The following is a 23,997-nucleotide window of genomic DNA, read 5'->3' on the forward strand; positions in this document are numbered from 1 at the left end:
TAATTAATAAGGCCTTTTAAGATTCGTGTTACAGGTACCTGGATCAGAGCCAAAGAAAGACAAGAAAAAGAAAAATTGTCAATGTCACAAGAAACATTTATGCACAACTTTATGCACAGGTTTCCCATTGGCTCAGCAACACTAGGAAAATAAGCCCAGGAGAGAGAGAGAGAGAGAGAAGAGAGAGAGAGAGAGAGAGAGAGGTGCACCTGCATGAGATTATCTGTACCATGTGTGCATGAGCCTGTGAAGGTGAGAAAATGGTTTCAGGATGTCATGAGCTACCAGGTGAATGCTGGGAAATAAATTCCAGGATCTCCACAAGAGCATCAAGTGCTTTTAATTGCTAAGCCATCTCTGCAGACCAAGCAGTCCTTGTTTTCTTGACTGACTACACCAGTTCTTCTAATGCAGTACAATGAGAGGCATTAGCCTTGCACAGATTTTGCCTTAGCAGGCCCATAAATAACTAAGAACCTTTTAACTACCTAGAACATTCTAATCACTACATTTACACTGCTCTCTGGAGTTTCTAAAGCAGTTGCACTGGCCCCTTTGTTTGGGTGATCGTGCAAGACATTAGTTTAGAAACATCTAACAGGAGTTAGAAATCCTTGGTCAACACTGAAAACTTGTGGTCAGTTAGCCCACTGAGGTGTTAACAAAATATGAGCAATTAGGAGACTGACTCTCTCCACTGAGAATTTTGTGACAGAACACTACAGTCTACATGTAGTTCAGCCCTGGTCTCAACTAATAACATGAGGAGCAATTCACAGTGAAAATCATTTAGTAAAAGTGGTATCCTGTGGTCAGACAGAGGGAGGCTCCACATCCTTCTCCCCAGAGACCAGATGAGAAAACTCTTTCCTAAAACAACCTAGGAAAACAACACAGAACACCCCAGCACCCATCCCCAGACCTCCCTGACACTTTCTGGTGACTAAAATCATGAACATGTGGAGCCAAGTTCAAGACACAGGTCTTGTAGGTTCTTACCATCTCCAAAGAACATAAGCTGCGGGAAGCAGTAGAAGAGAGAAGGCCAAAAAGACAAAGTGCACATCCTTGGCTCCTGGAGAAAGAGGTAGATAAAGATGTGCTGTAGAATATTATTCTAAGGTGTGTTACTTTTGTTTATGTTGCATTTGTTTAACTCTGTCAAGCTGTGATAATTTGCCTGCCTAAAACACCTACTGGTCTAATATAGCTGAATGGCCAATAGTGAGGCAGGAGAGAGAAATAGGCAGGGCCGGAAGGCAGAGAGAATAAGAGAAAAGGGAAGAGAAAAAAGAGCAGAAGACAGAGCAAGAGAACAAGAATGCTAGGGGCCAGCCACACAGCCACACAGCCAGCCACAGAGTAAGAGTGAAAGTCAGATTACAGAACTAACAAAAGGAAAAAGCCCAAAGGCAAAAGGTAGATGGGATAATTTAAAGTTAAGAAAAGCTGGCTAGAAACAAGCCAAGCTAAGGCCAGGTATTTACAATTAAGAACAAGCCTCCATGTGTGATTCATTTGGGAGCTGGGTGGCAGGACCCCCCCAAAAGAGTAAAAAAAAAATAACAACAAAGATGTTATGATGGTTAATACTGTCCATTTGACACGACTTAGAATCACCTAGGAGGCAAATTTCTGTGCACATCTGCAAAGATTCTCTACATTAGGTTAACTGAAGTAGGAGGACCCACTTTTACTGTGGATGACAGTGTTCCAAGGGTTGGGGTCCTTGACTGAGCACTCAGTGTCCCTTGTGTCCTGACTGCACACAAGCTGATGACCACCTGCCTCAAGCACCTGCTGCCATCACTGATCTGCCTTGGTAGACTGTATCTTTAAATAAGTCAAAAATAAACTTTCCTCATTGAGTTCCCTTTTTAGGAGTATTTCAAGACAGCAACAGGAATAGTAATTAATGCAAACACTAAGAAAAAACCTACTGGCAAGGGTCAAAGATACCATAGGACTTATGCTAAAATCTGTATAGCAAATGCCATTTCTTATCAGAGATCTACTACCCAGCCTCTGCTAGGTATTAGCATTCTTATCACAGACATCCTCGAACACCAGAGTATTGAGCTGAAGTACAGTATGATGATGTGCATGGTGGTACACACCTGCCAGCCTAGCCCAGAAGGGATAGAGCTAAGGGATTTGTGAGTTCAGACCAGTTGGGTTACAAACTGAAACAGAAAGGAAGGAAGGAAGGAAGGAAGGAAGGAAGGAAGGAAGGAAGGAAGGAAGGAAGGAAGAAAGGAAGGAAGAAAGGAAGAAAGGAAGAAAGGAAGAAAGAAAGAAAGAAAGAAAGAAAGAAAGAAAGAAAGAAAGAAAGAAAGAAAGAGAGAGAGAGAGAAAGAGAGAGAGAAAGAGAGAGAGAGAAAAAGAGAGAGAGAAAGGAAGGAAGGAAGGAAGGAAGGAAGGAAGAAAGAAAGAAAGAAAGAAAGAAAGAAAGAAAGAAAGAAAGGGGAAGGAAGGAAGGGAGGAAGGAAGGAAGGAAGGAAGGAAAGAAAGAAGGAAAGAAGGGAGAAGGATCCCCTCCCCCTCAACCCCAGGCTTCAGATTCCAGCCTAAAATGTCAGAAAAAGAATGGCTTTACTGAAGGCCAGGCCGAATCTAGGGACCCAAGTATCCCATCCCCTGGGCTCCATACTCCAGACACTACCCACTGCCCCCTAACACTCCTTAAAGCCCACCCAACACATCAAGACTGCACCCCATCCCCTGGGTTTCATACTCCAGACTACAAACTTGGAAGAAAACTTCGGCTTTACCTGAGGTCAGGCAAGATCTCGGGCCCCAAGGCCCCAAAAACCTCCTCAGAGACACCTTACTGGACCTGAAAACTCACTAGTCACTAGATCGCTGGCTACTTAGGACAGAAGACCAGAGAGGAAACAGAAACCAAGGAACAAAACACACATGCAACAAAGACAAACACAGGAATCGACACCTACACCTGTAACCATCCCAAACCCAGATGCCTAAATGCCAGTATAAGAACACAATAACAGAAAAGGCAATATGGCACCACCAGAACCCAGCTATCCTACAACAGCAAGACCTGAACAATCCAACACAACTGAAGCACAAGAAAACAACCTTAGAAATAACTTTATAGAGATGATAGATGTCCTTAAAGAGGAAAATGAAAAAAAAAATCTCTTAAAGAAATTGAGGAAAAGACTGTCTTAGTTAGAGTTTCTATTGCTGTGAAGAGACACCATGACCACAGCAACTCTTATAAAGAAAAACATTTAATTGGAAAACATTAAACTGAGGTGGCTGCTTACAGTTTCAGAGGTCCAGTCCATTATCATCATGGTGGGGAGCATGGTGGCATGCAGGTCTACATGGTGCTGTCTACAACTTGATCAGAAGGCAACTGGAAATTGTTGTGCAAAAGAGGCCTCAAAGCCTGCCCCCACAATGACACACTTCCTCCAACAAGGCCATACCTACTTCAACAAGGCCACACATCCTAATAGTGCCACTTTCTTTGGGGGCCATTTTCTTTCAAACCACCACAAAGACAAAAAAAAATCAAGGAAATCAATAAACCCCTTAAAGAATGCCAAGAAAGCCAAGAGAAAATAACTAAACAGGTGAAGGAAGTGGTTCAAGACCTGAAAATGGAAATAGAAACAATAAAGAAAACTCAAACTGAGGGAATTTTTAAAATGGAAAATCTGAGTAAGTGAACAGGAGCTACATATTCAAGCATCACCAATAAAATACAAGAAATGGAAAAAAAAGAATCTCAAGCATTGAAGATACAATAGAGGAAATAGATTAATTGGTCAAAGAAAATATTAAATCTAAAGAAATTCCTAGCACAAAACATCCAGGAAATCTGGGACACTATGAAAAAAACAATCCTAAGATAGAAATAGAAGATATGAGAATCACAGATCAAAAACCTAAAGAATATATTCAACAAAATCATAGAAGAATTTTTTCCCAATCCAAAGAAGGACATGCCTATAAAGTTACAAGAAGCTTAGAGAACACCAAATAGACTGAACCAGAAAAAATAAGTCCCCATGCCACATTATAATCAAAACACTAAACATACAGAATGAAGAAAGAATATTAAAAGCTGCAAAGGAAAAAGACCAAGTAACATATAAAGGCAGACCTATCAGAATTATATCCAACTTCTCAATGGAGACTCTAAAAGCCAGAAGGACCCAGACAGATGTCTTGTAAACTCTAAGAGATCATAGGTGCAAGCCCAGACTACTAAACCTAGCAAATTTTTGAATCAGCACAGATGAAGAAAATAAGATATTTCATGAAAAAAATCAAATTTTATCAGTATCTATCCACGAATCCAGTCCTACAGAAGGTACTAAAAGGAAAACTTCAACCCAAGGAGGGTAACTATACTCATGGAAACAGGCAATAAATAATCTCACACTAGCAAAATCCAAAGAAGGGAAATACACACACACACACACACACACACACACACACACACACACACACAACTAACAGCAACAAAATAACAGGAATTAACAATTATTGGTTAATAATAATCTCTCAATATCAATGGACTCAATTCCCCAATAAGAAAACACAAGCTAACAGAATGTATATGAAAGTATGATCTATCTTTCTGGTGTATACAAGAAACACACCTCAACACCACAGATAGACATTTCCTCAGAGTAAAGCCTTGGAAAAAGATTTTCCAAGAAAATGGGACCTAAGAAGCAAGCTGGTGTAGCTATTCTAATATCTAAAAAAAAAAAAAAAAAAAAAATGACTTGCAACAAAAATTAATGGAAAAGTATGGAGACGAATGTTTCATATTCACCAAAGGAAAATTCACCAAGAAGGCATCTCAATTCCTAACATCTATGCCCCAAACACAGGGCACCCACATTTGTTTAAAAAAAAAAATCATTAAAGCTTAAATCATACATCAAACCTCACTCACTAATTGTGGGAGACTTTAATATCACACTCTCACCAATGAACAGGTCATCTAGACAAAAATTAAACAGAGAAATAATGGATCTTACAGATGTTATGACTCAAATGAACCTAACAGATATCTACAGAACATTTTATTCAAACACAAAAGAATATACTTTCTTCTCAGCACTTCATGGAACATTCTCTGAAACTGACCATATACTCAGTCACAAAAGTCTCAACATATTCAAGAAAATTAAAATAATTCTTTGTACCTCATCAGACCACCATGGATTAAAGCTATAACCCACAAGGAAATAGAAACAGTCACTAAGAGTCTTGTAATTAAAGAAAGCCCAGGGTCAGATGGTTTCAGTGCAGAATTCTACTAGACTTTCAAAGAAGAGCTAATACCAATACTCCTCTAACTATTCCACAAAACAGAAGAAACATTGCCAAATTCATTTTATGAGGCTACAGTTATCCTGATACCCAAACCACACAAAGATTCAACAAAGAAAGAATGACATACCAATTTCCCTCATGAAGATGAATATAAAAATACTCAATAAAATACTCAAAAACCACATCCAAGAACACATCAAAAAGATCATCCGCCATGATCAAGGCTTCATCCCAGAGATGCAGGGATAGTTCAACACACAAAAATTTGCCAATGTAATCTACCATATAAACAAACTGAAAGAAAAAAAAACACATGATCATCTCATTAGATGCTGAAAAAGTCTTTGACAAAATCCAACACCCCTTCATGATAAAAGTCTTGGAGAGATCAGGGATACAAGGAACATACCTAATTATAATAAAGGTAATATGCAGTAAGCCCATGGCCAACATCAAATTAAATGGAGAGAACTTAAAGCAATTCCCCTAAAATCAGGAACAAGACAAAGCTGTCCACTCTCTCCATATCTATTCAATGTAGTACTTGAAGTTCTAGCTAGAACAATAAGATGGCAAAAGGAAATCAAGGGGATACAAGAAGGAAGGAAGTCAGAGAAGGGGAAAGGAAGGAGTCAAAGAATTGCTATTTGCAGATAATATGGTAGTATTAATAAGCAACCCCAAAAATTCTACCAGGGAACTCCTACAGCTAATAAACACCTTCAGCAAAGTGGCTGGATAAAAAATAAACTCAAAAAAATCAGTAGATCTCCTATACCCAAATGATAAATGGGCCGAGGAAGAAATTGGGATAACAACACCCTTCACAATAGCCACAAATAATATAAAATATCTTGGAATAACTCTAACCAAGAAAGTGAAAGACCTGTATGGCAAGAACTTCAAGTGTTTGAAGAAATAAGTTGAAGAAGATATCAGAAAATGGAAAGATCTCCCATGCTCATGGATTGGTAGGATTAACATAGTAAAAATGGCCATCTTAGCAAAAGCAATCTACAGATTCAATGCAGTTCGCATCAAAATCCCAACACAATTCTTTACAGAACTTGAAAGAACAATACTCAACTTCTTATGGAAAAACAAAAAACCTAGGATAGCTAAAACAATCCTGTACAATAAAAGGAACTTCTGGAGGTTGTTTTAAGAATTTAGCAGAATCACTGTATAGGATAGATATTAGAATGGACAGCTGTTTTTTTAGAAGTACTTTGACCTTGAAGAATCCTTGTGGAAAACAATAATTGTTCTGCTGAAGGGGCTTCATTCAGCCATTCCATGACTTTGGTCACAAGACACCCCAGGTACACCTGAGGCTCTTGTATTATTGTGTATTGCATATGATACATAATAAAGAACTAGAGTTGTGGAGGCATGTGATGCTCTCCTTCAATAAGATGTGTAAACTAAGATTAGGGACCTTGGTAGGAGGAAATACTTTGTGCAACAATCAATAAACATGCCTTTATATGGCTTTTCGGTGTTCAGTCCATCAGAAGACGCTGGACCTTCCTGTTGCCACATAGGCCTTAAAATTTCATCTTGGAAGTGTCTTCTTTCTTCAACTGACCCATGCTACATGGTGAACCCTTGTATTGCAGAACAATAGTAATAAAAACCCAAATGGTATTGACATAAAAACAGATCGATTGATTAATGGAACTGAATTGAAGACCTAGATGTTAATCCACATATCTATGGACACATGATTTTGATAAAGAAGCCAGAAATATACAATGAAAAAAGAAAGCATCTTCAACAAATGGTACTGGTGGTTGTCAGCACGTAGAATAATGCAAGTAGATACTTATATATCACTCCACACAAAACTCAAGTCCAAATGGATAAAGACCTCAACATGAAGCCAGACACACTGCATCTGATAGAAGAAAAGGTAGGGAATAGTCTTGAACACATTGGCACAGGCAACAACTTCCTACAGGCACTAAGATCAACAATTAATAAAAGGGACCTCATGAAACTAAAAGCTTCTTTAAGGCAAAGGACATCATCAAAAGGACAAAATGACAGCCTACATAATGGGAAAAGGTCCTCACCAAGCCCACATCTGATAAGGGGCTAATTTCCAAAACATGTAAAGAAGCCAAGAAACTGGACATCAACAAATGAAATAATCCAATTTTAAAAAGGGGGTACAGATCTAAACAGAGAATTCTCAACAGAGAAATCTCAGCTGGGTGGTGGTGGTGCACGCCTTTAATCGTAGCACTCGGGAGGCAGAACCAGGTGGATCTCTGTGAGTTCGAGGCCAGCCTGGGCTACCAAGTGAGTTCCAGGAAAGGTGCAAAGCTACACAGAGAAACCCTGTCTCAAAAATCAAAAAAAAAAAAACAGAATTGTCAACAGAGAGATCTCAAGTAGCCAAGAAGCACTTAAAGAAATGTTTAACATCCTTAGCCATCAGGGAAATGCAAATCAAAGGGACTCTGACATTCCATTTTACACCTGTCAGAATGGCTAAGATCAAAAACATGAGTGATAGCTCATGCTGGCGAGAATGTGGAGCAAAGGGAACACTCCTCCTCTGCTGGTGGAAGTACAAGCTTATACAGCCACTTTGGAAATCAGAAAACTAGGAATTGACCTACATCAAGACCCCGCTATACCACTCCTGGGCATAAACCCAAAGGACACTCTACTATACTGTAAAGACACTTGTTCAACTATGTTCATAGCAGCTTGATTCATAATAGCCAGAAACTGGAAACAACCTAGACGTCCATCAACATAAGAAGGAATAAAGAAAATGTGGTACATTTACACAATGGAGTATTATGCAGCTGTTAAAAACAATGACAGCATGAAATTTGCAGACAAATGGATGAAACTAGAAAAGATCATCCTAAGTGATGTAACCTAGACCCAGAAAGACAAACATGGTATGTACTCACTATATATGGTGGATATTGTGGTGGATATTAGCCATAAATTAAAGGATAACCATGTTACAATTCACAGACCCAAAAAAGCTAAGTAACAAGTAAGGGCTCAAGGGGGCACACATGAATCTTACTACGAAGGGGAAATAGAATAGACATCACAGTGGACAGAGGAGAGGGGTCTGGATGGGGAGTTGGCATGGGAACAGGAGGAATCAGGTGGGGGAAGGATGGAGGGAGAGAGTACTGGGAAAGACAACTGGAAACAGGAGCATCTCTGGGATGAGCTAGAAACCTAGTACAATGGAAACTCCCAGGAGTCTATGAGGGTGACCCTAGCTAAGACTCCTAGTCATGGGAAATACAGAACCTGAACCAGGCATCTCCTGTAACCAGACAAGACTCCCTGTGGAGGGATTGGGACCCCAACCCAGCCACATAACATTTGACCTACAATTTTCCCTGCCTATAAGATATGTTGAGGTAAAGGTGGAACAGAAAGTATGGGAATGGCCTACCAATAACTGGTCCAGCTTATGACCATACCACAAGAGGAAGCCTACCCCTGGCACAGCCTGGAGGGCCAGGACCTGGGATAGACCAAACATGACTGGCAAAAAAAAAAAGGGAAAAAAATCAACTAAATGATTCCTAATGATATTCTGCTATACGCATAGATTATTGCCCAGCCCAATTGTCATCAGAGAGGCTTCACCCAGAACAGATCAAAACAGATGCATAAACCCACAGCCAAACTTTAGGTGGACCTCAGGGAATCCTGTGGAAGAAGGGGATGAAGGATTGTGAAAGCCAGAGGAGCCAAGGACACCACAAGAAAACCATAGAACCAACTAACCTGGGCTCCTAGGGGCTCACAGAGACTGACCTGTCAACCAGAGAGTGTGGTGATATTGTGTTCCCCAAAATATTGTGCACCCTAATAAACTTATCTGGGGTCAGAGAATAGAACAGCCACTAGATAGACATAGAGGCCAGAAAATGGTGGCACACACGCCTTTAATCCTATCACTTGGGAGGCAAAGATCCATCTGGATTTCTGTGAGTTCAAAGCCACACTGGAAACAGCCAGGCATGGTGACTCATGCCTTGAATCCCAAGAAGTGAGCCTTTAATCTCAAGAAACGATGGCAGAAAGCAGAAAGGTATATAAGGCATGAGGACCAGGAACTAGAGCTGGTTAAGTTTTTAGGCTTTTGAGCAGCAGTTCAGCTGAGAGCCATTCAGATGAGGACACAGAGGCTTCCAGTTTGAGGAAACAGGATCAGCTGAGGAATTGGTGAGGTGAGGTGGCTGTGGTTTGTTCTGTTTCTCTGATCTTCCAGCATTCACCCCAATACCTGGCTCCAGGTTTGTTTCTATTAAGACCATTTCAGATTCATGCTACAAGGGAGCTTACATGGGACTGACCTAGACCTAACGCATATATGTGACAGTTGTATAGCTTGGTCTTCTTGTGGGACTCCTAACAGTGGAAGCAGGGGCTGTCTCTGACTGTTACCTGCTTTGGGGACCCTTTATTCCTACTAGATTGCCTGGTATAGCCTTAATAGGAGAGGAAGTACCTAGCCCTGCTGAAACTTGATATACCATGGCTAGCTAATATACATGGAAGGCTTTCCCTTTTCTGAAGAGAAAGGAGGAGTGGATGGGGGGGGTAGGAGGTTGGGGGAGGAACTGGGAGGAGAGGAGGGAAGGGGGGAAAACTGTGATCAGGCTTGGAAAAAATAATTAATTAAAGATGGAGGGTGGCATGTAGCTCCAATGGTAGTTTGTCTGGAATGCACAAAACCCTGGGTTTGGCTTTATGCAGCCTCAGCACTGCATGAAGCCAGGTGTGGTGACACAGGCCTATAATTGCAGCCTTGTGGAAGTGAAAGTTGGAGGATCGACAGTTCAAGTTCATCCTAAACAACATAGCAAATTCAAGGCCTATTGGGATGGCTCAGTAGGTTAAGGTGATTGAGTTGGGTCCCTGCTATCCACATAAGGAAAGAAGTGGCTCTACAGATTTGTCCTCTGGCATCCACACTCGCACCATGGTGAATGTCTACACATATATACATATACAAACACAGCATAAATAAATGTAAAAGAAAGAAAGAAGTGGAGAAAGGAAGAAAAGAGAGGAAGATATATGAGAGAGAAAATACAGTCTAAGAAATATCAAAGATAATATGTCACACACAACTTCATGAGTTCTAGACTATATCATATAACATGTGCACCCAGATAAAAATGCATATTAGACACACAGACCATCTTTGATTTACACCCACACATGCTTCCAGTCCTTACTCTAAGAACAATCCCATCTCCATGTAGAAGCATCCACAGCTCACCTGGCACGGATACATCACATCACATCACATCCCCCTGGGACCCTATTCAGCCTTTACCTTCTTCATTCAGTTCATGAAGATGTGTCTGATTATCAGGATCAATTGCAGAGAAGTATATGAGCTCAAAAACCTCCCCTTCCCAGGAAAACCATATCTACAGTAGGTGTGTTAGCCTAAGAGTTTGGTGCATCTGTAGGAAGTCTTAGCTTCTACATCATCAGGACAAGTTTCTGTGGCCTCCTCATCTTGACACACAGCCCACAGGAAAGAACTACTGATTGGCTTTAAACATCCAACAATTGCTGATGGAAACCTATAGCCTGACTAGAAAGGGTGCTGGTAGGACTGGTCCCTAGACTGTTACCCCAGAAGATGATGCTGGCCCTAGTCTCCAAAGAGCTGGCAAGCTTCCCACTCCCTGCCATGGGAACAATCCAGATTCTAATGCAGTCCTGAGCCCTGATAATGCTACTTCCCCTCTATATCTGGGCTGCTGGCCCAGGTACAGGATATAAACCTGAACTGCTGACTCCAGGGTCTGAGTTGAGCTAGACTCCAACTTCCTCTCCTTCCCTAACAAAGATCCTAGACCTCTCAGAATCCCAAGTGTTCAGTCACATGTCATCGAGTAGGGAGAGCATGGGAAGAAACTTACCTTTCTCAGACAGAGTGACATTGAGCCTTCGGGGGACAAGCAAGGATCTGTGCAACACCACACACTGGTAGGTAGTCCCATGGTCTTCCAGAGATGGCTTCAGAGTCAAGCAACTGGTAACATTGAACGTGCCATCATCATTCTTCACCGTGGGATGAGTGGTATTGCCCTCAGTAATTTCTTGGAACTGGGAATCCTTCAGGGTGTACTTCCCCCACTTTATGCTAAAGGCTTCTGGGTAGAATCCATATAGCTCACATATAATATGTTTCTCTTCATCATTTCTCACTGTAGTTGGTTTCACAAATAATCTAATGGTTGGGTTAGCTGCCAGAGAAGAGAATCACACAGTTCAACTCACATCAACCATCCCTGTCTCTTCTCACACCACACTTGACTAGCTTCTACCTCAGCTACGCAGGCTGGCAAGAGAAACTAGATCATGTTCACTCACCCAAGATGGACACTCAGCTTGGTCAGATGCAGGCTTTCCAGCTACTAAGGAGGTCACAGAAGAAGAGATGAGTACAAAAACAGTAGTGTTATATAGCCAGTTCAAGGTCAGACTGGGCAACTTAGGAAGGAAGGAAGGAAGGAAGGAAGGAAGGAAGGAAGGAAGGAAGGAAGGAAGGAAGGAAGGGAAGGGAAGGGAAGGAAGGAAGGGAAGGAAGGGAAGGGAAGGGAAGGAAGGAAGGGAAGGGAAGGGAAGGAAGGGAAGGAAGGGAAGAGAAGAAGAAGAAGAAGAAGAAGAAGAAGAAGAAGAAGAAGAAGAAGAAGAAGAAGAAGAAGAAGAAGAAGAAGAAGAAGAAGAAGAAGAAGAAGAAGAAGAAGACGACTGGGGATAGAGCCGGGTGGTGGTGGCGCACACCTTTAATCCCAGCACTCGGGAGGCAGAGCCAGGCGGATCTCTGTGAGTTCGAGGCTAGCCTGGGCTACCAAGTGAGTTCCAGGAAAGAGGCACAAAGCTACACAGAGAAACCCTGTCTCGAAAAAAAAAAAACCAAAGCAGAAGAAGAAGAAGAAGAAGAAGAAGAAGAAGAAGAAGAAGAAGAAGAAGAAGAAGAAGAAGAAGAAGACTGGGGATGTAGCTGAAAGGCAGAAAACTTGCTTTAGCATGTTCAAAGCCTCCATTTGATCCCCAACAGCAAAGAAAAGAAACAAGTAGAACTGTAATCATTCCCAGCAATGGGCTGGAGACCTGCCAATTTACCACACCAGACTGGGGGCTACCTGAAGGTAGACAGGGAAGCTCTTGCCAAGCATGGTGGACCCCTGGCAAGCCTCCAGGGTGGGATAGTGAACATGTTGGGACTGTACTTAGTTAAATATTCTGGGTATGTTGGTAACAGTGCCAGCAGGGTGCCGATATGCCATGACCCCCATTCACACAACTTTGTCAGAGTTTATGAAGCTATTGTCAGACTACTTTGATGTTAAAATATTTATAATACGTGGGCTGACTCAATTCAGCAATTCTTTTCATAACTCAATGTTGTTTCTGTTTCATTAGCATTAAAAAATTTTTAAATTAGTAGGGCATTAGCTTAGTCTGTCTCTGTGGGGGGGGTCCTCATATCCCTCTTCTGTTTAACAAGCATCGCTTTATAAGGTCTAATTGCTGTGGGATGGTCTGTATGTCAAATTACTCTGATTGGTCAATATATAAAACACTGATTGGCCAGTGGCTAGGCAGGAAGTATAGGTGGGACTAACAGAGAGGAGAAAAGAAAGAACAGGAAAGCGGAAGGAGTCACTGCCAGCTGCCGCCAAGAGGCGCAGCATGTGAAGACGCCGGTAAGCCACAAGCCACGTGGCAAGTTATAGATTTATGGAAATGGATTAATTTAAGCTATAAGAACAGTTAGCAGGAAGCCTGCCATGGCCATACAGTTTGTAAGCAATATAAGTCTCTGTGTGTTTACTTGGTTGGGTCTGAGCTGCTGAGGGACTGGTGAGTTAGAGAGATTTGTCCTGACTGTGGGCCAGGCAGGACCAGAAAAACTCTAGCTACATCTAATCTATCTATACAAGCATTTTGTAACTTACATTTTACCAAAGCTAATTTTTTTTCAGCCTCAGCTGTTAAGTATTTTGGACTGTTTAAATCTGAGTCACCTTGTAGAATTTGAAACAAATTAGTTAATTCTTGAGTAGGCAATCCAATTGTAGGCTGCAACCAGTTAATATCACCCAATAATTTTTGAAAATCATTAAGAGCATGGAGTCAATCTCTTTTAATCTGTACCTTTTGTAGCTGTTTATAATTGGTCATGTCTGATTGCTCTAATCCCTGTTTGGATGAGACCATTTGCATAAAGTGAAAGCCACTACTACCTCCTCTGATGATGAGACACAGTTAACTTAAAGATACCCAGCAAAAGTTTGGTGTCATGTCCTCTGTCAGAATGAGCTGAAAGTCCTCCCTCCAATCAAAAGATTGGACTGGCCCAATATCAAGTTCCTGTAATAGTTCAATGATCAGTTCTGCTTCCCCCATACAGATTAAATGATACCCAATGACTCTGGAAGCAAAAAGGGGAGTTGCAGTCCATCTTGCCCAGTTTAGAGAGACAGGCTTCTTGGTGAGCTGCCAGTCAGACCTCTCCTGTCTGTGAGAAAGAAATCTGGGACCTCTGATTATAGACCTGTGTAAGATCTGAGGAAAGTGAATAAGAGGGTCGAGACTATTGACTTCATGGTCCCCAACCCATACACTCTCATGAGACTAAATCCTCCAGAGAAACAGTTGTACACTGTCTTAGGCCAGAAAAATGCATTTTTTTCAGTCTTTCATTGGCAGAGGTAAGTCAACTCATATTTGCTTTTGAATGAGCAGACTTAAAGGCATATTACAGTTGGCAAGGCAACTTGCCTAGATCAGGTTACCCCAAAGATTTAAAAACTTTCCAACCATTTGATGTGGCACTGAGTGTTGACCTCTTGCCTTTCTGTCAGAGGTTTCCAGGGACCATACTCTTATAATATGTAGATTACCTCCTTCTAGACTCTGAAACTGAAATAGATTGGTTCTTCTTCTGACTGGATTAACGGTGGGGCCCTGCATCTTAAATTGTATGGCCAATTATGTAAAACAAAGGATTGGTTAAGTCAAATTAATGGTCCTTATGACCAATTTTACCTCTTTAGAGCAAGATGAGCCCACTATTTGACTCATTCACTAAGACCAATGAGAAATGTGAAAGGGCAAAGATTCCTCCATCTTATCTCAGCTTTGGTTTAACCTGAAACTGATTCCCACCTCCTTTTTCTACTCCCCACTGTGAAAAATCCTCTGGGAAAGTACCCAACCCTATTCTAGAAACTTGGGGTAGAAATGCCCCAGCTAACTGCATGTTCTTGGCTTCTGTTAAACTGCTTGCTTGCTTCCCCCTGCAACTGCCAACAAGGGTGTAGTTTTTCTGTGTTCTTTGCTTTTAAAAGCTCCCTGTAAAATGTATTTGAGACTGTTCTGTGAGAACTGTTTCTCTCCAGGTACATGCTGGCGGGCTTATTACAGACTCTCAATTTGGACTTCAGTCATGCTGAGTGGTCTTTTGGTCTCTACCCCACAACAGTTGTCAAACTGCTTTAGCTTTCTTTAATTTGGGCAATAGTGGGGGTTGAAGCCAATCCTGGCCAACATTTTACAACCAAGCTACAGACAGCTCCACACAAAAGGTGTAGCCCCAGGTTACCTCAAATTCAAGATCCTCCTGACTCATCCTCTTCAACATTTCCCTGTTGACATAGGTTGCCAAGAACAGAAATGAAAACCACGTCCCCCTGACTCTTTCACTCATGTTCTAACTCTCCCCTGCTTGGCCATCCACATGTCCACCACTAACCCCAGCAACATCAGAACCACTGGGCACTTCCATTGAGTACTTACCCACAACTTCTAGAATGGTCTTTCCCTCTGCCTTTTCAGGGGTGACCACTAGCATGCATCGGTATTCTCCTGCTTCCCCCAGCTGGACCTCAGGCAGATGGAGTGAGGCATCTCCTGACTCCAGCCCCGACAGTGACACCATGGCTCCAGGTCGGAATGACTCTAGATGATTTCCATAAAATTCAAACACCTTGACCTCAGAGTCATCCAACTCATTCTTCCCAAACCAGATGATTCCCACAGTCTTGATGTCAAGTCGTGGGGAACCAGGAATTTTGCAGGCTATGGTGACATTGTCATGTAGGAATACCATCTGTGTCGTCCCTGCCATCTCCACTTGCAGCCCACCTATAGCAATAAAAGAACCCAGTTACAGGAGGCTCTTGGCACCCCATCACTTGGATAGAATGAATAGCCCTTGAGGGGAAGGGGTGGGCTCAAAATAGCTCTTACTTTCAGCCTCTTGTTAATCCAAATAGATCCCTTATCCCTGTCCTTTCTTTTTGGACTATTTTGGCTGTTAGGGATCCATGCACATTTTAGAATCAACTAATTAATTTTTAATTGAAAAATTACATTTACTGGGTGTATACATGTGTGTACCACAGCAGCTATGTAGAAATCAGAGGACATTTATGGAAGTAAGTTCTCTCCTTAAACCATGTGGGCTCCAAGGAGCAAAGACAGGTCATCAGGGTTGGTGGCAAGCACCTTAAACTGACAAACCATCTAACCAGCTCCAGCTTATCAACTTCTACAAAAAAGTCTGCTAACATTCCAATAAGAATTGTGATCTGTAGAATCTATAGATCAAATAGGGTGTACTGTCATTTTAAGGATGTTGTATTTTTCTATCCATTGATATGTTTGGTGATATGCTATGTACAGAATTCTTCATCCTCCCAAAATTTATATGTTGAGGCTGAATTTCCAGCATTTAGAAGTAAGGACTTGGGGAGATGATTAGAACATGAGGCTGAAGCCCTCTAAATGGGATTAGAGCCATTGACTAGATCCACTGTGTGAACCCGGAGCTAGACCTCTCTGTGTCATCATGACAGAACAGGAAGCTATCCTAGAGCTGAACCAGCCATTCCCTTATCTTAGGTTCGCAAGCTGCAGAACTAAGACCTATAGAATGCTACCAAGAAATGAAAACTGCCCCTCCCTGCCTCTGCAAAAAACTTCGGTAAAGATGCCTTGATGAGACAAAGCTGGAGTTTTTCTCCAACTTTGCCCTTAGTTCCCACATCATGGATGGAGAAGTAAGGCCCCGCAAGGGATGCAATCAAGGCAAACTGCACACTATAGGTCTTAAATGCACATCTTCAGAATCAGTCAGCAAATCTACACTTTGCAGAGATCTCATCGTCCTGGCAGGCCATAGCCACAGAAAGTGGGGCCCCAGGAGACCACCAGGGATGATGGTTCCTTCCCATTCCATCCATATCCTACCTGCCATGGGCACGTGCCGCAGAAGCACCAACAGCAAACTTGCCATGAAGTCAGCCTGCCACCCTGACGCCCATGGTGAGCCCATGGTGCTGAGCTGGACTGGCATGGAGGTCTCCTTCTCCTCCATCAGCTGAGTTACCAGGCAGGAGTTCAAGGTGCAAGTACCTTAGTGAAGCTCCTACTGGCAACAGGAAAAAACAAAACAAAAAACAAAAAACAAAACTTTCACTCCTCCCTTCTCTGAATTATGGCCGAGTTTCTTCCCTGAGAGCTCGCTGCCTCCCCACCTCCTTATGTGGCCTATCCTACCCCTTGCCAATCAGACAGTAACTAAGAACAATCAACGGGCCCTCTTGTAAACAGGGACCTACTCTTCTAGCTTGGGAATGTTAACTGCTTCAGGCTAAATTGATCAGAACTGACAAGAAGGTGAATTGCTACCCAGGCAATAGATGACAATGAATCTCAGTCTTGGGACATGGGAGCTAGGCATCTCTAGTCTCTAATCTCTGTGGTAACTTGGAGCTGCAGACAAGCATGCCCATGTCCTTTTCTCAGCCTCCACTTAAAACCCTTGCTATATGTGGTTTCTTCTACCACTTGCTGTCAGCTACTTGCTGACTCAGCCTCTTGCTTGCAGGTTAATTTTATTTACTCAAACACATTTTTGAATTGTTAACAAAAGCAGTAGGAAAAAATGCAACACACTTTAAAATAATTTTCCCCAACAGTTGTTTCTTCAAAGGAAGGATGTATAACTAGTTTTCTGCTCAGATGGCTAGGAACGAATGTGTTTTATAGCCTGGTGACCTCTGCGGTCTCTGTATGGCCAGGCCATACTGGCTGTCCCAGACCCTTATCTTGGGCTTGTTTACTTGAGGCTGTTTCCTCAAAGGCAAAGTGGAGAATAACAGAGGAAGGTACCTCACATTGACCTCTAGCCATACCCAAACACACAAATGTGCAGTCTTATATACCTGGCACAGAGGCCAGCTGAGGATGTCTGTATAAGCCAGAAAGGAAGTGTCCGAATCAACTATGATATGTGTGCTCGGAATTTGCAGGTGTGGTATCCTGTGTTCTCTTTGCCAGTATTGTCTGACTTAACTCTCTGACCCCAACTATTTTTTCTCTTGCAAATACTATATAAGATGTTGTACAAACTTGTTTGGCGTAAGTCACCAGTTCATACGAGACCTACTGGTCCCAGCCATTGCTTTTGTCGTCTTTATTTTTCATCCCCAGCCAACTCGCCTTTCAGGACCCTTATTCCTGTCGGTTCAGGATGAGCAGAACACTGGGGGAATCATCACGAGTGAGTATGGCCATGGTGAGTACATAAGAATCAGATGAGGGGATGGTCCAAAATTAAGTAAGTAGAGTAAAGGGAAAGAGAGGGAGGGGAACACCTGGGATAGCTGGAGTCTGGGGAGCGCTTTTTTCTTTTTCCTTTTCCTTTCCATGCGCTGTTCACTTCGGCATCCTTGTTCTTGGGATGGATTGCTGAAGCACTGAGAGAAAGCCTTTCATTTCTAAAAATCTGCCTTTGGGTCCTTGAACAAGGTTCCGTACACCTAAAGACATAGATCCCCCCCCCAATTAAAGCCTTCTGCCCTTCATTTGCTGAAGCCAGATGGGCCTGAACCCTCTGAAACATTATTTTGAACAAAATGTTTGTTTTATTTTTATTTTGATACAGTTTTCATACAGTATATACTAACAATGAGAACTACCACTTTGAGATTGACAGATTTCAAGGAAAAACAAAAAACAAAACAAAACAAAAAACAAAGAGCACTTACAGCTGCTGCCACCAAAGAGCTCTTCTGTTTTAAGATGGTCCATAGGGGGTCACACTATTAGGATGTGTGGCTTTGTTGGAGGAAGTATGTTTCTGTCTATCTGTCTGTCTGTCTGTCTGACTGACTGACTTTCTCTCTCTCTCTCTCTCTCTCTCTCTCTCTCTCTCTCTCTCTTTGTGTGTGTCTCTCTCTCAGGACCCCTGTACTGTGGGGTGCTCCCTTCTGGACACAGATCACACCCAAACACCAATTTTCAGCACAAAGAGATCTTTTATAGAGCAAGGTGGAAAGAGACTGGCTGAATCTGAATAAGGCAGAAACAGCAGGGATGGGGGGGGTGGAAGTGAGAGGGTGGGAATGGAAGGAAGAGAGTGGAGAGTGAGGGTGTGGGGGTGAGGGCGTGGCTCTAGAGCTGGACTAGGATGCATTGCTTAGTTCTGATTGGACATGTTGGTCAGTATAGAGAAATAAGAAATTTTGATAGCTGGACCTTGGTAGTTAGCCCCAGGAGTGAGGAAGCCTAGCGGCTTAGCAAGGAACAAAGGCATGGGGAGGGAGCAAGACCCTGCTGGCGCCATTTCTGAGCCTGTCAGAGCCTTTCACTCTCTCTATTCTACCTCCTGTGGATCATGACATATCTCAGCTACTGCTCTAGCACCATGTGTTCCTGATGTAGAGAGATGGAAGGCAGTAAGAGAGGCTTGGTCTGACCTTGTGTACCTGCTGTAGAGAGACAGAGAGAGAGGCTTGGACTTTAGGCAGAACTTGAACCATGTTGATTCATGGCAGTATGCAGATGGCCACCCAGCATGCCCTCAGTGACCCAGCACCAGTGGCCACATCATCACCAGCTGCCACTTGGGACACATTGCTGCGACACATTTCCACTGTCGCCATGAATTGAATATTCTCCCTATACCCATGCTCTATGCCCCTTTAGAAAGTCTCTAACGCCTTTAATCCCAGCACTTGGGAGGCAGAGGCAGGTGGATCTTTGTGAGTTCGAGGCTAGCCTGGTCTTCAGAGCAAGAACCAGTAAAGGCTCAAAGCTACACAGAGAAACCCTGTCTCGGAAAAAAAAAAAAAATAGAAAGTCTCTAAATGGACCACTCTCTGTGTCTCTTTCTCTGTGTCTCTCTGTTTCTGTTAGTTATTATTCGGCACTGTGAGGTCATAAAGGTGGAGGTTCTTTGGAGTCAGAGATTCCCCAGGTTCAGGTTGCATAGCTAGGAGCATGTGGGCAGGAGAGAAGGAATCCAAAAGGAGGGTTTAGAGTTTAGGTAAAAAAAAGCTTGGGGATGGCCGGGCGTTGGTGACGCACGCCTTTAATCCCAGCACTCGGGAGGCAGAGGCAGGCGGATCTCTGTGAGTTCGAGGCCAGCCTGGGCTACCAAGTGAGCTCCAGGAAAGGCGCAAAGCTACACAGAGAAACCCTGTCTCGAAAAACCAAAAAAAAAAAAAAAAAAGCTTGGGGATAAGGTAACTACAAGAATGATAAGCGGTGCTGGTTACCAGCACTGGTTACCATGCGGAAAGGTCACGGTCACACTACCCCAGTATCAGTATCAGAGCTTTATTAGGAGAATGTGGAGGGGGGGGCAATAACAAGAGAACCAGGCCTGGGGAAGGAGCACATGCAGAGAGAGAGAGAAAGATGGTGGGGGAAAGAGAGATCATAATAGAGAGAGAAGATGGAGTCTGAGTCACAGCTCTTTAAGGCTCGGGTGGGCTTACAGAGCTACGTCACGCATGTGCAGATTGCGTGACCGCATGGCACATAGGTAATCACCAGTGCACACTGATGATGTAAGACGCAAGACCCTTTGCTCACCTCCTGAACTGCGCATGTGCAGTCATGCAGCTGGAGTGAGGGCGGAATTCTAACATTAACTCTTTTCATTTGCCCATTCGCTGGTAGAAGGTAGATAATTCCCATAAAATATCGGGGTCCAAGGAGCCAACATAAAAATAGGTAGTCATTTTTATTGTTATCTAAGGGATATTCAAGGCATTTCTCAGAGGAGGAGTGGGACTAATGGGAGGAAGTCTTATTTCCCATGACCATGGCAGAGAGAAAAAAATTTAAAACTTAAAGATTAAAAAAAAAAAATGATCAAAGACTGTAATCTCAGGCGTCCCCAAGATCAAGTGAGGACTGACAATTGGTGCAAGTCAACCAATGCTTTGTCGAGCAGAAGGGGGAGGGCCAAGGTGTGCATAGCCAGAGGACCCCCCAGAGGGTCCGACAGCTTTCAATGCTTCCTCAAGAGAGAATGAGTGGGTGTATGCAGCCCAAGAACCCCCCTGGGGGTCCGACACGGATAACAATATCTCATACTACAGTCATGGGAAGTGGCTAGCTAGACATTGAAGCCTGTTGACGCTGGCTGGAAAGGGAAAAGTCACCAATTGAAGCAGCCGGTGTTGTGCGAAGTGGTCTGGCGGTCGGGCAAATAAAAAAGTGGGCAGTTGTAGATCGAACAAACCTCAGTACAGGGTCCCAGATGCAGAGCACAGGGAGGGCCTGCTTCATCTCAGCACCAATGTTAGTTATTATGCGGCGCCGTATAATTCATTAAGTGGCGCTGTTTATCATGCGAGAGAAGCCACAACGCACAACAAAACCCACTATAAGAGTTTATTAGGGGAACAGAACAGAAGGGAATGCTTAAGCCTATGAGAAATGGTCACACAAGGAGAGAGGGGGGAGGGGTCTGTGACCCAATTTTTATGGATTCCCCCACACATGAGCATATGAGCTTACACAGCTATGCCACACATGCACATAGATTACATGATCATGCTGCACACAGATTATGTAGCACATAAGGCCCTGGAATGACTATAAGCATCTTGCCAGCACATGTGTGGCCATACAGCTGGGGAGTGGCCAGAAATTCCAACACTCTGAAGTTATGCTTTCCCTTTGTCCCAGCATTCAGCTCTGTCCCACCTACTGGCTCCCAAATAACCACAAATAGACTATCGTTATAAATGCTCAGCCGATATCTTAAGCTTGTTACTAATTAGCTCTTACAACTTTAATTAACTCATATTTCTATCTATGTTCTACCACATACCTTATCTCAATACAACAAGTTCGTCTCTTTGTCTGCATCTTCTCAGGACTCCTTGGCTCCACCCTTCCTCTTCCCCCAGCTATTAGAATTCCTAGCCACTCCCCCAGCTACATGACCGCCCTTGCACTGTCCAGTAGCCAGGCAAGATGCTTAGTCATCCCAGGGCCTTATATCCTATGTAAGGCGTGTTCTATGTGATCACGTAATTTGCACGCAGCCTGATCACATGATCTATGCACATGCGTGGCGTAGGTATGTAAGCTCATATGCACATGTGCAGGGGGAACATTTTAAAGTGGGTTCCACCTATATCTCCCCTCTTCCTGCACAGTCCTTCCATAGGCCTACGCACACTGCACACCCCTTCTATTCCCTTCCTTTAATAAACTCTTTTGTGGGTTTTGTTGTATATCATGGCTGCTCTCTCATGGTAAACAGTGTCGCTTAATAAATAACATTGCGCGGCTTAATAAATAACACCGCATTCTCTCTGCTCCAAAAATCCTGCCTAGCTATTGGCCAGTCAGTTCTTTATTAACAATGAGAGCAACACATCTTCACTGTGTACAGAGAATTATTCCATAGCATCTCTCTCTTGTGTGGTGTGATCTGTGCAGCATTCCTTGACCCCAGTCCACCAAAGTACTCTTCTGCGGCAGAAACCCTAACAACGTGTCCTCTTACAACTCTACACATAAGGGAAGCTGGTTAAGTGTAGTCTTTCAGGTATCATTCTTAACTCTGAGAGAATATAAAAATGCATGGCAGGGAACATTATAGCTGTTTTCCGTTGAGGAGAGTGTGTGTCAAAGGCAGCAGCTCTGAGTCTAAAGAAGAAGGGGTCTTCGGGTCATGTAGCGGGGGGGGGGGGGGGGGGGGGGGGGCCGGGGGAGACTCTTAACTTGATTAGCTTCAATGAATCAGGCAATTGCTGTCCTATATTCCTGAAGAGACTTGAGAATAATTATTAGATGGTTATACACAGATGATTAAGGAGTAAAAAAGATATTTTCCCAGGAAGGTTGGGGAGTAGGTGCGGGGTGTTTTCCCACCCACCCCACAGTTCCCCAGAGTTTTCTTGAGTGAGAGCATCAGGAAATATTAGATAGAAGGATTTAGATTGTGGAGATGAAAATAAAGGACAGCCTCTAAAGGGCCTGGAACCTATTCCAACCAGGCCTGACTGTCTCTGGCCCAGGGTATTTATAGAGATGCCAAGGGATGGAGCAAAAGACCTCCCCCAGCACAGCCAAGTGCAGACCATTTCAGACACCTGCACTCAGGCCCATAGCCTAATCATCCTCTCTATGCGGACCTGCTAGGTAAAGCCATGAGGAACCTGAAAACGGGCTCCTACAAGTAGGGAGAAGTGGAGGCAGGAAAGACAGAGTGGGACAGTGAGAGAGCTTGTGTGGAATGTTATGTTTGGGTATATGGTGAAGTTGAGTAGCTTAAACATTTAAAAGACAGATATGATGTCTTAAGTATGAGGACAGTAGGAGGAAAGAGAGATAAAGGTGATAAATTGAGTTACCAGAAAAGGCTAAAGCCAACTCCTTCTTTTGTTGATGGGCAGATCTCTAGATCACCACAGACTGATGGCAGTAAGCATATTTCTCAACATTTTCCTATTTAAAAATAGAATGGTTGTTAAGAAGCATAACTTATAAAGCAAGATAACTAAATTAAATGAGCTTTTGTCTTTTAGAATTTCTTAGGAACTATCTCTCAAAAAACAGAAAAACAAACAAAAGGCTGGTGGTTGTGGTATACACTTTTAATCCCAGCACTTGGGAGAAGTAGGCAGATCTGAGTTCAAGGCCAGCCTGGTCTATGTGATGGTTAACATTACATCTAAAGTTTAAACTTGCTATGCCTGAGAGACCAAAACAAAAAATGCCTCTAATATGTAATTCCCCTAGCTTGAACAGGCTGTAGCAGCCCCCAATTCCCAGACATTAAACACTATTCTTTGTTTCTTTCTCTTTTTTCTTTTTCTTTTTTCTTTTTTTTTTTTTAAACAGAGTTCCTCTTGTAACAGTCCTGGCTGTCTTGGAACTCGCTCTGTAGACCAGGCTGGCCTCGAACTCGAGAGATTCACCTGCCTCTGCCTCCCAAGTGCTGAGATTAAAGGCATGCGCCACCACTGCCCAGCAACACTATTCTTAAAATTGACTGATCTTGAAAAAATTTGCTGTTCTTGCAAGATAGTAGGTCATTAAGACTGGCATTTCTGCTTCTGTAATCAAGCTTGCATACTCTGCTCAAAAAGACAATTGTAAGACCCAAGATTATAAAGTGGTTTTTGCTTTTATAAGCCCTAGGCTGATATGGCTAGTGGCTGCATCTCAGATGCAGATGGGAGCACTCTCAGATGCAGATAGGAGCACTCTCAGATGCAGATGGGAGCACTCTCAGATGCAGATGGGAGCACTCTCAGATGCAGTCCTGGCACCAGGCTTGACTGCTAGTACCTAATTTAAAAGCTTCTTTTTAAAATTTATTCATGCTTATGG

General features: G+C 43.0%; 1 protein-coding gene and 1 long non-coding RNA gene across 3 annotated transcripts in view; one reads left to right on the top strand and one right to left on the bottom strand.

The window, feature by feature from the left end:
- Positions 1–21,998, bottom strand: LOC114703711 (natural cytotoxicity triggering receptor 3 ligand 1-like). Of its 2 annotated transcripts, none has more exons than XM_028884579.2 (6): positions 21,482–21,998; positions 16,600–16,777; positions 15,145–15,492; positions 11,256–11,582; positions 1,000–1,075; positions 1–38 (listed from the first exon to the last, which is right to left on the bottom strand). In XM_028884579.2, exons 2-6 carry the CDS (start codon positions 16,724–16,726, stop codon positions 29–31), a joined length of 888 nt encoding a protein of 295 aa, XP_028740412.1. In that variant the 5' UTR covers positions 16,727–16,777; positions 21,482–21,998; the 3' UTR covers positions 1–28. The 2 variants fall into 2 exon arrangements, with proteins under 2 accessions (XP_028740412.1, XP_028740413.1); XM_028884580.2 differs by having other exon boundaries at positions 16,600–16,780.
- The window catches only part of LOC119089148, a 25,196-nt gene continuing 18,925 nt past the window's right edge, over positions 17,727–23,997 (top strand). The window contains exon 1 of the long non-coding RNA XR_005092989.1: positions 17,727–17,929. This is a non-coding gene — a long non-coding RNA (uncharacterized LOC119089148). The remainder of the gene's footprint in view (positions 17,930–23,997) is intronic.

This window comes from Peromyscus leucopus, chromosome 1 (genome assembly GCF_004664715.2).
Source record: "Peromyscus leucopus breed LL Stock chromosome 1, UCI_PerLeu_2.1, whole genome shotgun sequence".
Classification (NCBI taxonomy): Eukaryota; Metazoa; Chordata; class Mammalia; order Rodentia; family Cricetidae; genus Peromyscus; species Peromyscus leucopus.

What these genes read in the sequence shown, in the direction of transcription:
- LOC114703711 (XM_028884579.2), bottom strand. Translation starts at nt 16,726, where the DNA reads ATGGAGGAGAAGGAGACCTCCATGCCAGTCCAGCTCAGCACCATGGGC. An exon ending in GCGGCACGTGCCCATGGCAG is followed by an intron (nt 15,493 to 16,599) that starts GTAGGATATGGA and finishes TTATTGCTATAG; the next exon opens with GTGGGCTGCAAGTGGAGATG. An exon ending in TGTCACTCTGTCTGAGAAAG is followed by an intron (nt 1,076 to 11,255) that starts GTAAGTTTCTTC and finishes CTCTTTCTCCAG; the next exon opens with GAGCCAAGGATGTGCACTTT.